This window comes from Cetorhinus maximus, chromosome 27 (assembly GCF_964194155.1).
Source record: "Cetorhinus maximus chromosome 27, sCetMax3.hap1.1, whole genome shotgun sequence".
NCBI classification, from domain to species: domain Eukaryota; kingdom Metazoa; phylum Chordata; class Chondrichthyes; order Lamniformes; family Cetorhinidae; genus Cetorhinus; species Cetorhinus maximus.
In genome coordinates, this window is record NC_135905.1 from 13978755 (window position 1) to 13993557 (window position 14803).

The 14803-nt window shown below is 43.8% G+C and overlaps 1 protein-coding gene across 2 annotated transcripts in view; it reads left to right on the forward strand.

The window, feature by feature from the left end:
- Positions 1 to 14803, forward strand: part of fuom (fucose mutarotase) — a 119843-nt gene that overhangs the window by 10126 nt on the left and 94914 nt on the right. For both annotated transcript variants that reach the window (XM_078531041.1, XM_078531042.1), the window contains exon 3: positions 4607 to 4677. In XM_078531041.1, the coding sequence (XP_078387167.1) occupies positions 4607 to 4677 (71 nt within the window). The remainder of the gene's footprint in view (positions 1 to 4606; positions 4678 to 14803) is intronic.

Consider the following 14803-nt stretch of genomic DNA (forward strand, 5'->3'; position numbering starts at 1 on the left):
GCGAAAGAATTTTAAAAAACACAAGCTGGAGATGGATTTGCATCGGTTTGCTGTTAGCTTCATGAATACAGCATCTTGCATTTTACCACCTGTGAGTTAGATGGACTTGCTGAATTTTCAGATTAATACTTTCTTAGAGCAGCATGCTCTAGTTCTAATGCTATAGTTCTAGTTCTATAGTTCTAGTGCTATAGTTCTAGTGCTATAGTTCTAGTGCTATAGTTCTAGTTCTATGCTGTGGTTCATGCTCTAGGGATAGTTTCATGCAGCAGTATGTTTTGGAACCAACCAGAGAGCAGGTTATATTATACTTGGTATTGTGTAACGTGACAGGATTAATTAATTATCTCAGAGTAAAGGCACCCCTAGGTAGCAGTGACCACAACATGATTGAATTTTACATCCAGTTTGAAAGGGAGAAGGGTGGGTCTAAGATTAGTATCTTAAACTTAAATAAGGGCAACAATGTGGGGATGAAAGCTGAGCTAGCTGAGGTGAACTGGGAAACTAGGCTAGAGGATAGATCAATGGAGAAGCAGTGGCAGACATTTAAGGGAATATTCAGAGTATTCAGAATAAGTACATTCCTATTATAAAGAAAAATCCTAAGGGGAGGACCCACCATCCGTGGTTAACTAAAGAAGTTAAGAAAAGCATCAAACTTAAGGAAAAAGCATACAACTCCGCAAAGATGAGTGGCAGGACAGATGATTAGACAGAATATAAAGAACGGCTGAGAATGACTAAAAGGTTAATCAGGAGAAAGAAATTAGACCATGAGAGGAAGCTATCTAGAAATGTAAAAATGGATAGCAAGAGTTTCTATAGGTATTTAAAAAGGAAAAGAGTAAGTAAAGTGAGTGTTGGTCCCCTAGAGAGTGACAGTGCGGAGTTAATAATAGATAGTAAGGGAATAGTGTAAGAAATGAACAAATATTTTGCTTCTGTGTTCACTATAGAGGATACAAAAAACATTCCAGTAATAGCTGCAAATCAGGAGGTGAAAGGGAGAGAGGAACTTGGTGAAATTGAAATCACTAGCGAAGCGGAACTGAGTAAATTGATGGAGTTGTGGGCTGGCAGGTCCCTGGGTCCCGATGGACTACATCCTAGGGTCTTAAAAGAGATGACTAACGAGGTATTCAATGTGCTGGTGTTAATTTTGCAAAATTCACTAGATTCTGGAAAGGTTCTGGAAATTAGCAAATATAACCCCTCTATTCAAGAAGGGAGGGAGGTAGAAAACAGGAAACTATAGGCCAGTTAGCTTGATGTCTGTCATGGGGAAGTTATTAGAATCAATCTTTAAGGAGGTTATAGCTGGGCACTCAGAAAAGCTCAAGGCAATTGGGAAGAGTCAGCATGGTTTTGTCAAAGAAAACCATGTTTAACCAATTTATTGGAGTTTTTTGAAGGAGAAACATGCACAGTGGATAAAGGGGAGCCTGTAGACATAGTGTACTTGGATTTTATTACGGAAAATAAAAGCACATGGTGTAGTGGATAACATATTACATGGATAGAAGATTGGCTGGCTGGTAGAAAGCAGAGAGTATGCATAAATGGGTCTTCTTCGGATTGGCAGGATGTGACGAGTGGAGTCCCACACGGGTCTGTACTGGAGCCTCAACTTTTTACGATTTACATCAATGATTTAGATGTGGGGAGTGAAGGCATGGTAGCTAAATTTGCAGATGACACAAAGATAGGTAGGAAAGTATGTTGTGAAGAGGACATGTCGAGGTTGCAGATGGATGTAGATAGGTTGAGTGAGTGGGCAAAGATCTGGCAAATGGAGTTTAATGTGGGAAAATGTGAAGTTGTTCACTTTGGCAGGAAGAACAAAAAAGAAGAGTATTATTTAAATGGAGAACGGCTGCATAATTCTGAGGAACAGAGGGATCTAGGTGTTCTGGTGCATAAGTCACAAAAAGTTAGTATGCAGGTACAGCAAGTAATTAAGAAGGCTAATGAATGGAATCCTTTATTATGAGAGGGATTGAACATAAAAGTAAGGACGTTATGCTTCAGTTATACAGGGCATTGGTGAGACTGCACCTCGAATATTGTGTGCAGTTTTGGTCTCCTTATTTAAGGAAGGATGTAAATGCATTGGAGGTGGTTCAAAGGAGGTTTACTAGATTGATACCTGGAATGAGTGTGTTGTCTTATGAGAAAAGGTTGGACAGACTGGGCTTGTTTCCACTGGAGTTTAGAAGAGTGAGGGGTGATTGATTGAAGTATACAAGATCCTGAATAACATTGGCAAAGTGGACGTTGAAAGGATGTTTCCTCTTGTGGGTGAGTCCGGAACTAGGGGCCACTGTTTTAAAATTAGGGGTCACCCTTTTAGGACAGAGATGAGGAGAATTTTTTTCTCTCAGAAGGTTGTGCGACTTTGGAACTTTATGCCTCAGCAAGTGGTGGATGCGGGGTTATTGAATATTTTTAAGGCAGAGGTAGAGTCTTGTTAGGCAAGGGAATCAAAGGTTATCGGGGTTAGATGCCAATGTTGAAATTGAAACACAGGAAGATCAGCCATGATCTTATTGAATGGCGGAGCAGGCTTGAGGGGCCGAATGGTCTACTCCTGTTCCTATTTCTTATGTTCGAATTGCTCATTAAACTAGCTCGGAAAATTAAGTCTGGTAATTAACAGCAGAAGTACTCTTTGAATGACATAATAATTGTTAACAACTGCCAATCAATCTCTTTTTTCTCCAAAAAGTGAACAATTATAAGTGTGAGTTTCAGTCCATCAGGTTGTAAATTGTTTCAGAAGGTCTTAAAGATGTAACATTTTTCATTTTTTTCTTATTTTTCCTTCTGTCTCTTCTCTCTCCTCCTAATTCAATCTTTCTTTCCCTCCTTTTATTTCACTTTCTGCACCTAAATTGACACTAAATTTAGTTACTCTAATTCACTCTCCTTCTCAGTTCTTCCTCTATTTTTTATTTCTCAATTTTGAAATCTCATTAGATAAGGAGATGAATTGCTTGTCCCATTGTTCACCAAGATTACCAATGCCCCGTGATCCTTGCCGCGCCATTCTCAGCTCGTACTTCCAGCAACTTTATGGACAAAAAAATATAAAACCTAACCATGCACGAAGAAGTCTTACTAATGGGGCGTGCTGTGAGATACCCCACTCTGGCAAAATACGGCCCACTTCTTCTCTAAGAGCCTAGTCCTCCCCTGCTGGACAGTTACAATTGAATCAGAGAAGGTTACGTGATTCTGGAGGTAGAGCAGGAGGTAAGGATTAGTTTTGCGCTTAGGAAAGAGCTGGCTCAGAAAGAATAGGGCAAATGGCTGTCTCCATGGGAATAAATGATTTGAATTTTGCTCACAATTCCTTGCACATTGTCCTCTGCAAACAGTCGCTTGGCAGTTGTTGTTGTTGCTGTTGCAGCTTTTTGTCTTGCACACATCAGGACAAATGCAAGAATGCCAAATTTTCAAGTTTTAATTTACACTATACTCCGGTGATTGTTTGAACTGTGGTATCCTTGCGTTGGTCCTGATGAGTGCATGACAAAAAGCTTCTGCAAATGTCTCTTGTCAGCAACATTTTTTTTATATGAGAACCCTGGTAATTGCACTTCCAAAGTATTTCATTGGCTGTAACTTGCTTTGGGACATCCCGAGACTGTGAAGCGCTATATGGATGCAAGTTCTTCCTCTTTCTTTCCAACATGAATTGTGGGCATAAACTGTCATCGTGAGAAAAGCCAGTCGTCCAATAGGCTAATTCTTTCCAATTGTACCTACAATCTGCACTATTGAAGAACTCACTATCTATAATTGCCCCAGGAAGCTGGGCAACCACGGATAAAACCTCCGAGATATTAAGATTCTCCGATGTCCTGCTCTACTCCAGGATATTAAACTGACATTACAATCAATGCATTCAATGCTGACCAGTTATCTTGTCTAAGTAACATTCCCTTGGCCCAAGGAAACCAGTCACATCAATGCCCACTATTGTAAAGGTAACTTCATCAATCCTGTGTTCCCCGAGAATTGATGACATTTACTTTATAGTAAAGGAGTTCAGCGAGAATAATGAGGGCTACAGGAATCTAACAGCCAAATTTCTGCTCTCTTACTTACACTGCATCTTAATTTCCTTGGGCGTGTGCAGTTACCCCTAACCGAAAATAGGAAATAAAGGGAATTGTCATATTGACCCAATTAAAATCTATGCCGATTGCAAATTTGCTGTATTTAAATCATTCCCCACACTGCTGTCAACAATCTCTCCTGGTCCATACCGCAAAATGTTGTGTAAGAATGTTCAACTATCCTAATTTATTGCCCCTTCTCAAGGGCAGTTAGGGATGGGCAATAAATGCTGGCCTAGCCACCGATGCCCACCTCCCGTGAAAGAATTTTGAAAAAAATCACTCCCCCCCCATGACAGTGGATTGCAATTTTAGGATTTCCATTGCACCAACAATTTAACTGAGGGGAACTATTCAGCGCCCCAGGGTTGCTGAGGTAAAAAAAAATTGACGGTGCAGTGAAGAAGTGTTGTTGCTTTGAAAATTAAGATATTTTGTAATTGGTAATTAATTGACGGTATTGTTTTGATTCCTCCATAAAGGCCTTGGAATTCCAGAGCTGCTCCAAGCCATTCTAAAGCTCTTCCCGTTGGACACATATGTCAGCTGCCCGGTATGTTTTGCTGTTGAGTTTGCCAAGAGATTTAGATTATCACAAATTTCTTATTTATACCAGACCTGTGTGTAGACACTATATCTCTGTTATAAGTGTGATAAGCATTAAAGTCAACAAGAGGCAGTGCCAGGGTATGAGTTGCTATGTGCTCTTTTGTTATTGACTTTTCCCAGGGTATGTACCTGGGATTACCAATGGAATTATACACTGGTCTGTCTTCTTTCCGCAACAGATAGGAAACAGCTGCAATAACCATCTGTGGACCAGCAAGTTGAAGATAAAGGCTACTGAATTAGGTAGGAGGGTATAGGATTTCACAGGTAAACGTGAGGGGATTATTGAGGACAAGTGGATAGTATTGGAGAGGACAGGTGAGTGACCAAGGTCAGCAATTTATACATATGGGCTTGGATTGGGCTGGGAGAGTGAGACTTGAACAATGCGGCCAGGTGCAGGGTCACCAAGTTAAAGCGGGAAGTTTTGAGAGAGAGCAAAAAGGATTTTGGGTCTGTTAAGGCAGGACCAGGTTAACAGGAGTTGAGAGAAGATAGAAGTTACACAGGAAGTTACAATAAAGAATCAGCACCAGGTTGAGGACCCCAGTGCAGAAAATCAGGGCAAAAAGACAGAAAAGATAATTAGGACACGTATAGGTTGGAAGGGAGAGGAATGTTGCAAACAAGATTTACTTCCATAGAAAAGTGGTGGGCGGGTTTGGGGGAGAATGATAAGGTTCGGTGGTGGGGGAGAGGCGGGTGAGGGAGTGGTAATCAGGTGGGACATGGCTTTAAACATCCTTTCAACTCTAGGACCTAGGTTCCAATCCAACATAGACTGATTGAGATAAAGATTTCCTTTGTCTCCTGGTTGGAAGGATTCTGTGTTCATTAGGTTTGGGTTGTGTAACTTTAGCCTCGGGGGGCCTAGACTTACAGCACAAAACCGACTCAATTTGTTGGCAACCTCATAGAGGCCACAGCATGGCTAATGTGACAAGTGGTGAAAATATTACAGTGGCACGATAGAGAGTGCTCTTCTAAGGCTGAGGTGGAGGCATATTGTTGGGATAGATTAGATGGGGATTTACTCTAGCTATGCTGCATTTGATCTGAAAATGCTGATCCTAGGTTCCTGAAACACTATTATCCCTCAACTAGACATGCACAAAGAATAGCCAGCAATGTTACACAGAATTGTACAAGTGTTTTGTTTTCATGGGCTGCTTTGGTGCATATCTTGGAACCTTGGGGCAATTATAAAATTCTAATCAATGTTCCCATTAACGGTTTCCATTATATCTCAAATTCCTCATTCTAACAGATCTTGCTGTCTGATTTAGGACTTATTCATCAATAGAGCAACAGTGATATAAATGAGCTCGTTAACACGTCATGATCCATGCAATTCAAAGAAGATAAACCAGCAATTAGGAAAATTAAGGACAAAGAGGACTAAGCTGTCGGACCTAGAGGGCTGGGTTGCCAGGATTCACAGGACTACATCTAGCCTATAGGTCACAGTTTGCGTAAATGGTCACAAAATTATGGGATACCAACACAAAAAGGGGCAAATAGTGTATATAAAAGATGCAGAAGGTCAGGCAGTATATCCATTGTGATTAAGGTCTTTGTTCTCGATTCATAGTGAGCACACAAATGCCTAGCGAGTGGACAGAGGGGGAGAACCAGAGCTGCCTGTGGGCTTTCCACAGAGACCCTCACATTGACATTGTTGCTTTCCAAACAGGAAGTACATCTGACTCGACAGCAGTTTAGGATATTGTAATGTGTCGCGTGATTTTATAGCACAATGAGCCAGTTTATAATGGACGTTCTCTTCCTTCTGTGGGACAGCATAGGCTGAATTTCCCCAAAGGGGGTGGGAAACGGGAGGTGGGGCTGTTTTGTGGGTCCTGAACCTACCTCCTGTGGGAAACTGATTAAAGTCAAGATTTTCACGCGTTTGAGCCTTTAATTGGTGTGGAGACTGGTTTCCTGGGCGACAGCTGGGCCAATCTGACACTTTCCAGTTTCAGAGAAACACCTGCTTGGATGATGGATAATACGTGTCCAGGGAGAATTCCCCTGCTGCTCTCCAACTAGCACTACCTGGGATCCTATACATCTGCCTAAGGGAGCAACGGGATCTTGAATATACCAACTTATCTGAAAGATAGGCAGCTCTGACAATGCAGCACTCCTTCAGTACTGCAGCGGTGTTAGTCTGGATTATGAGCTCAAGCCCTGCTGCTTGAACCTACAACCCTCTGACTCTAAAGCACACAGCCCCATTTGACTATCCAGTGTATCACCAGAGAAAGGAAGATTAGGGAGCTTTTTAATTAATATAGTCAAAAAGAATTTGAATGTTATTTCACCTCCCCATCAACTTCCCGAGGTATTTGACTGAGGGGTACTGAGTCACTGGACAGTGACCAAGAGAAGAAACCCTTCTGATTTTTTTGCCCTTGCTATCCGAGGGTCTTGTATCCTGATTGAAGCACTGTCCTGCAACCAGCCCTGTACAAACTGGGAGGTTGAACCTTGAGTTTTAAGTGCTTAGCTCTATACAGGACAGTGTATGTTCCCACTAAGCCACGGGGAGTACTGACATTTTGTTCTCTGGCATCCCAGAACACGTGAATCCCAGAATGGGATTCATTCAGCAGAGAGGAAGGGGTTAAATATCTTGCAAACATGCCTCCGTTTCTAGATTTTTTTGACAAACATTACTGATGCTAATGGATTTTCTGTAGAGTGCAATTAAACCGCTACTAAATATAAAACAGATGTTTGAACTCTTCTGAGGATACAGGCTTGACAGTAAAGTGGGCGTCAGTCATATCATCTCACTGCTGCCTTGTAGACCTCAATTAATGATCAATGATTCTTACTGCCGAATGGGGCACTTGCTGTAATTGCTTCCCTCCACCTCTGCACAGAAATAAACACAATATCCTTTATGACGTGTTTATTTAACAGGTCTCTCCAGCTTCTTTTCTGTTTGGTCTGTGTCCCCGTTTGTATTTGTCGAAAACAGAGACAACACTTCACTGTCGGAAAATCACGTGAGCTGTCAATTTCCTTGTGGATTTCATTGAAACAGATGATAATTAAGCTGTAAGATACTGGATTAGATTACGTTAGTCACAGGATATATCATTATGGGGCGACAGACAGGATAAGGTCCCACGGTTTGAAAAGTTTACAGGTATGGCAGGTCACCATCCATATCACTGACATTACGGCGGATTGTATTGTGATTTTTATCTGCTGTATTTTCATTTAGCAACGTCGTGCGTAGTATTCCTAATTTGTCAGAACCATCACTCTGATTATGGGGATGTCGCACAGACTGTGGGTGTGCATTCCTTCCTGGCTGTAACCTATTCTACTTGTAGGCTGGAGTGACAGCTGAAAGAGAGCAATCCAGCCAATACCACTCCAGCTTCTGTAGCCATGTCCCCTGCACCTTTAATTTGGGGATTTCCCAAGGATCCAACTTTGGCCCCCTCCTCTTCCTGACCTGTATGCTGTCCCTGGGGGAAATGATCTGTATGCATGGTGTGAACTTTGACATGTATGCTGATTTACATCGATAGAAACCCCTTCACCATCTCCCTTGACTTTTCTGCTGTCTCTTTGCTATCGAACTGCTTGTCCGACACTCAGGCTAGAGTTCCCCCTTGCTTAACATTGGGAAGGCTGAAGCCATCGTCACAAACTCTGTTTCATCAGCGTTGACCCTCAACTGTTATTGTCTCAGGATTACAAACATGGCATCCTATTTGTTGCCAAGTTGAGGGTCTGACCCTGTCCCGTCTCCATCACAAAACACCTGCTTCCAACTCTGTAACATCATCCGCTTCTATCCCTCCTTCAGCGCATTGGCTCCTGAAACCCTCATCTGGGCCTGTGTCACCTCCAGATTCGATAACTCCAGTGGTCTCCTGGCTGGCTTTCCAACTCTGGAGACTACAGCTCATCCAGATCTCTGCTGTCTGCACTCGATCCCACTCCCAATCCACTTCGCTCAGTACTCCTGTCCTTGCTGACTTACAATGACTCCTAACAGCCCATTGATTAAAATTGAAAATTCTCAGCTTCATATTTAATTCTGTTTATGGCCCTGTCCCTCCCTATCTGCCCTTTCCCAAACTCTCTGTTCCTCTGATCCCTTCTTCCTCTCGTCCGTTACAGTCACCATTGGTAGTTTCAGCCCCATAATCGGGAATTCCTTATTTTGTCTGTCTACATCCCTGTCTTCCTTTAAAAGCCGACCCACAACCAATTCTTTGGCCAAACTATTTCTTAGATCTCTCCTTCTTTGACTTGGAATCCATTTTTCTCCATATGCACATGTGGAGCGTTCCTTGGAGTGTGTTTTTGACGTTAATGGTGCGACATGCAAGCAGATTTTCGTAGTTTACATGGATGGGAGAATTGTCAGTATCAATATAAAATATGGATACATGGGGCAGAAACGTCCCAGATTTGTATTAAGTGTGGCAGCGGGCGCGAAAAACGATGTTTACCTGCTGGTCGCAATGGGAAATTTTCGAGGCGTATTGTCTGCTTACCGCCTCATTAACCATGCAGCCACAGGAAATACATCGTCTCATTGGTGGGCAGCCTCTGGATCGCCCGCCACGCCATATTCTCACCGTTTCCTCACTCTGGGTGCCATATCTAAACTGCAGCCACGCACACAGTTCTCAATGTCTGCAGCCCAGGCCTGCTCCAATGACGACATGGCCCTGAAAACAAAGAGGAGTTCAGTGACCCGTCACTGAAAGGCCTTTTGGAGGTCCAGCAATCTCACCACTCCGGCTTGGGAGGCAGTGGCAGTGGTGGTCAGTGCCAATGCTGCACAGAAGAGGTTGGCCAGCGCAGAAAGAGGATGAATGACCTCATCTGTGCTGCCAGGGTATGGCAATCATCTCATCACTCTCAACTCACACACTCACAAGCCCATCACACATTCACTAGCATCTCACTCACTGCCAGCTCAAGGGACATCACCACCCATTCTCACACACACACCCACACATCTCCATCCGGCCTCATCTCCTCTGGAGACTGCCTCCTCAGCCCTCACCATCTTGAGGCCACTTGCACAGATCAACATGTGCCCCCACACACACCCTGGGGTATCCCCCCTTCCCCAATACAGCCCTCGCCCTGCAGCCTCTTCCCTTGCCTGAGGCCACTTCTCCCGCTTCCTCAAGCTTGACCTAGCCCTGCAGCCATTGAAAAGCCACCCCACCTTATGGCTGGTCTGGTAGGTAGAGACCTGCCTATGAGCTTCCCCTAAAAGTGATGCGGTGCTGCCTGCGAAGCCTGGCGCTGATGACCACAAGTGCTGCCTGTAGCAAATTAGGCCAACAAACCTCGAAGCCCCAAGCAAAGTGCAGCCCACCAGGTGCACGTTGCTTATGTACAGTTGTGAAACGCGTCGGCATTCAATCACGCTGACTTCCCCGGATGATCCAGCGTGGGGGGGATGATTCCGGAGATCTGGGCTTATAGCAAGATGCTGAAGTATTGAAATTAAGTTCCCGATGTGCCTTTGATGGGTGGAGCAGATGACCGCAAACTGGTTTTTTGACGACATGAAACCGATTTTCCCGACTCGATACTTTCCACTTCTGCCCGCTATGATGCCCACCGCAAACAGGCGCGGACAATCCCGCCCTCGCTGTTAGGTTAGATGCCAGAATTTCTTTTCAGAGAGAGTTATTGAAACTCTAGAATCAATTACCAAAATGTGCAGTAAAATGGATTTGCTGCAGTTCTTCAGCTAGGTCAGTTTCTGAGAGTCTAGGCCATCTGCAGTAATAAAATGTATATATAGGGGCAGCTGTAATTATTGATATTGTTTTTTGCCGTTTCTTGGTCCTGGCGCTGAATCTTCAGCTCGGCGAGCGGGGACGGGGCCTGCTCGCCGAGGTGTAAAATGACGCAGGGTGACGTCGGGCGTGTGTCACCGCGCGTCATTTAGATTTTCAGTTTGGCGGGCACACAGCCAAGTTGGCTGCCCACCCGCCGAACTGTCAAAGGCCTATTAAGGTCATTAATGAACTAATTAAGCCCATTGAGAAAGCTGCCCGTCCAACCTTAAGGTTGGCGTGGGGGGTGGGGGGGTAGGCGAAGAGCCCAGGCGGCCTTCACGTTTTTCATGGAACCTCATTCACGGGCGGGATGAGGTTTCATGAAGGGTTTATAAGTTAAATAAATTTTTTCATTAAAGTTCATTGACGTGCCCCAGCTCATGTGACACTGTCACATGAGGGGACATGTCTTAACATTTTCATTTTTCTTTATTAAAATTTTTGGAATTTAAACTAATCTCCCTGAGGCAGCTCTGTACCTCAGGGAGATTCCTGCGCTGTTTTGTGTGCGTGCGCGAAAGAGCGCAAGCCCCGACTCAAGGAAATCCCCCCCCCCTCCCTGCCTGCACAGGGAGCGCTCAGCCCGTCCACGTAAAATGGCGGTGTGGACCCGATCGGGGGCGCCAATCGGGTCTGTGCCCGCCCTTGCAAAACCCCCCCACCCCTGATGGGGGGTAAAAAGAAGCCCAAAAGAAATTTCCAAGTTTTTTTTCAAAGAATTGGGCTAAGGTTTTTCTCTTTTGGTTTTTAACCCTCCCAGCAGATTACAATGATTAGGGAAATGAGTCGGGCAGGAAGAGTGGTTGATGATGCATGTAAAGAGGCACCATATCTGGTTGGGACAGGTTGATGGCCTTTGCCTGCTCCTCTCTTTGTCTGTTATGTGTATCATTGCGTTTATACGTTTGTACTTTAAAGATAAAGCTCTCCAAAATTATGATTAACTTTGACAAGCTTCAGCATTACAGTTTTTTGGTTTGTTACACAACATATCAGCAACATGGCACAACCTTCATTTTGATTTTGGATGGTTGAACTGCCGGCAGCTAGATTAATAATTGATTAAACCAGTGAGTTACTGTGGCACTGTAAGAGCTGAATTAGTACCATGAAAGAGTTTTTCCTTAATGCAGGTACTTTTTTTTTTCCTGTTTGGTCAAAAACATGAATAATCATATAGTTATAGAGAAAGGAGAGAAAGTAAAATACTCAAAGTTTATGGCTGCAACTTGCTGGTGGGAGGGCGGGATTGGCTCTGGATTGACCTTGAGGCTGGTTTGCAGTTATAAGCTGATGGATGGGAATTTAGCAGCAACATTTCCTTAAAAACAAGTAGAAATCATAGATGTGTGCGTGTGTGTTGTTACAAACAAAAGAGGAGGGGTAGAAATTGACTCTCCTAATTTACCACTCCCGGCCTGGCTGTAACAAGGGTTAGTTGTGAATTTAGCGAGGATGTGCTTTGCCAATACTGGAGAAATCCCACCATGTATTTCAGATGATAAAGAATGAATCAGACAGGTTTTCTCAGTTTAGACAAGTTTATTGACCCTACTTCCCGAATTAAACAAAAAACTAGGTAAATCGTAACCCTCGTTTGTATGTCACACACACACACACACGAGTACAGATGCTAGAAAACGAGGAAAGACTTTTACAGGTCATGAAAAAGATAAACAATCAGAGATATGTATGGTTAACTGTCCTTTGGCTGGTTGTGATGTGGTGATTCCACGTTGTGGCTGTTTTGTTCTGTTGGCTTTCTGGATGTAGCTGTACAGAACAGATTTTCACATTTTATCCCCAAAAGCTCTTGGTTTGCAGTGGATTTTCTCTTCTCAGGATGGTTACTCTGCAATATCCGTGCACAATACTTCCAAGAGAGAGCGAGACCTGGCTCTTTGCAGCCTTTCAGTATGCCCTTCTGATCTCTGCTCTCTAGCTTGATAAACAGTTCTTAAAAAGCCTTGCTGGCTGTATATTCCAGAGGAATTCAACTACCATGTCTGCTGTAGTCTTTGTGTTGTAGAACAGATAATTACATTTTTGATGTATCATCTCAGAAACTTTTGATGAGTTTCAAGATAGACTGAAAGCCAATAGGAGATAGGGTCTTTCACACTCCTCAGGTGGGGTTTGAGTGTCTGTTCCTTTTTCATTCCACTTGGGTGGAATGCAAGTTGTGTATTATAGCTGGCTGGCAGTCCCTCTTTGTCTTAATAAGATTACACTTTGTTAAAACCTAGCCAGAAAAAAAAGGTACTAGAATCACATAATCGTTACAGTGCAGAAGGAGGCCATTCAGCCCATCAAGTGTGCACTGGCTCTCTGAAAGAGCATTCTACCTAGTCCCATTCCACTGCCTTATCCCTGTAACCCTAAACATTCTTTCTTTTCAGATAGCAATCCAATTCTTTTTTGAATATCTCGATTAAACCTGCCTCCACCACCCTTTCAGAAAGTTTGTTCCAGACTCCAACCACCCTCTGGGTGAAAAAAGTTTTCCTCACATCACATTTACTCCTTTTGCCAATTATTTTGGTTCTCTAGTTCTTGATGCTTTCTTGAGTGGGAACAGTTTCTCGCTATTTACCCTGTCCATACCCCTCGGGATCTTGAATACCTCTATCCTCTCAGCCTTCCTTTCTCCAAGGAAAACAGTCCCAGCCTCTCCAAGCTATCCTCATACCTCCAGTTCTTCATCCCGGGAATCATTCTTCTGAATCTTCTCTGTACTCTCTCCAATGCCTTCACATCCTTCCTCAAGTATGGTGGCCAGAACTGGATGCAGTACTCCCGATGAGGCCTAACTAGTGTCTTATACAAGTTCAACATGACCTCCTTACTCTTGTACTCAATGTCCCTATTAATAAAGCCTAAGATGATTTATGCTTTATGAACTACTCTCTCAAAATTGTAGAAATTGTATAATTTTCTTTAAAAAAAAACACACCCGTCAGCTGGCTGAGTGGACAATTGCGAACTGGTTTCTTGCTGTCGTAAAACCAATCACGCCATATTGTCCACTCACGCTACTGATCATGCCCGATGCCAGCGGGCACGAAAAACTTTGCCCACAGCCGTTCACCTGGGAACTTGATTAGTTATTAATGGTGTAATTTTTTTAGAAACATCCCTGTCGATTAGGTTATGCTGGTGGCCTGTTTACAAGGATGTTGTCAGGAATGGAGGATTTTAGCGTTGAGGAAAGATTGGATAGGCTGGGGTTGTTTTCTTTGGCCAGAAGAGACTGAGAAGAGACTAAACTGAGGTGTGTAAAATTATGAGGGGCCTAGATAGGCCCTGCTGATCCTCCTCCCTATGGTTGCCCAAGGGCCCCAGGCTGACTCCTTGAGGATAGGGAGGGCCTATTTCCCTAAGCAGGGGTCAACTGCCTGGGGGCATAGATTTAAAGTATTTGGCAGAAGGATTAGAGAGGAATTGAGGAGAATTTCTTTTGCCCACAGGGTGACGGGATCTGGAACACACGGCCTGAAAGAGTGGTAGAGGCAGAAACCTTCACCGCATTTAAAAGATACTTGGATATGCACTTGAAGTGATGTAACCCACAGGGCTACAGACCAAGAGTTAGAAAGTGGGGTGAGGTTGGTTAGCCAGTGACCTCCTTCTGTGCGGGACATTTTCGATGTTTAACAATGCAAACACCTCCGAATTTTGGGTGTATATGGATTAACCCTTGATCATTTAAACAAAATTAAACGTGTTAAACAAATACACACTAAAATATTGCAGGGTTGGTGCTAGATTTATCAGGGTTATTTCTCTCCTAATAATTCATCTGGGATTCTCATTTTAAAACCAAGGTGTAGTGGGTCCCATCATCATCACTGACAACAGCCCTTCCTCCATCAGTAATGTTTCCAGGGAGTGTGAGGCTGGACCATCACTTTGGTCTGAAGACTGAACAGAGCACTGGGAAGAGGCCCTGGACTGAGACACCTGCCTTTATCCTGTGCAGAAAGGTTTCACATCTGAGTGACATGAACACTGCTCATCAGAACAAGGAGCCATAGACAGGGAGACAGTCTTGGGAGTTTATTGACAATAGTGAACAGTATAAACAAGTGATTAACACCCGTGCCCAGGCTGTGCAGCTAATTCTCCTTAACCTTCCTAACCCTGCCGCTATGTCTTGGTGCTCCCCGGACACCCACAGTGGAGGTGGGGCAGCCTGCTGACTGTGATGCCCTGTCTGCGATGACCTTGGTGGGC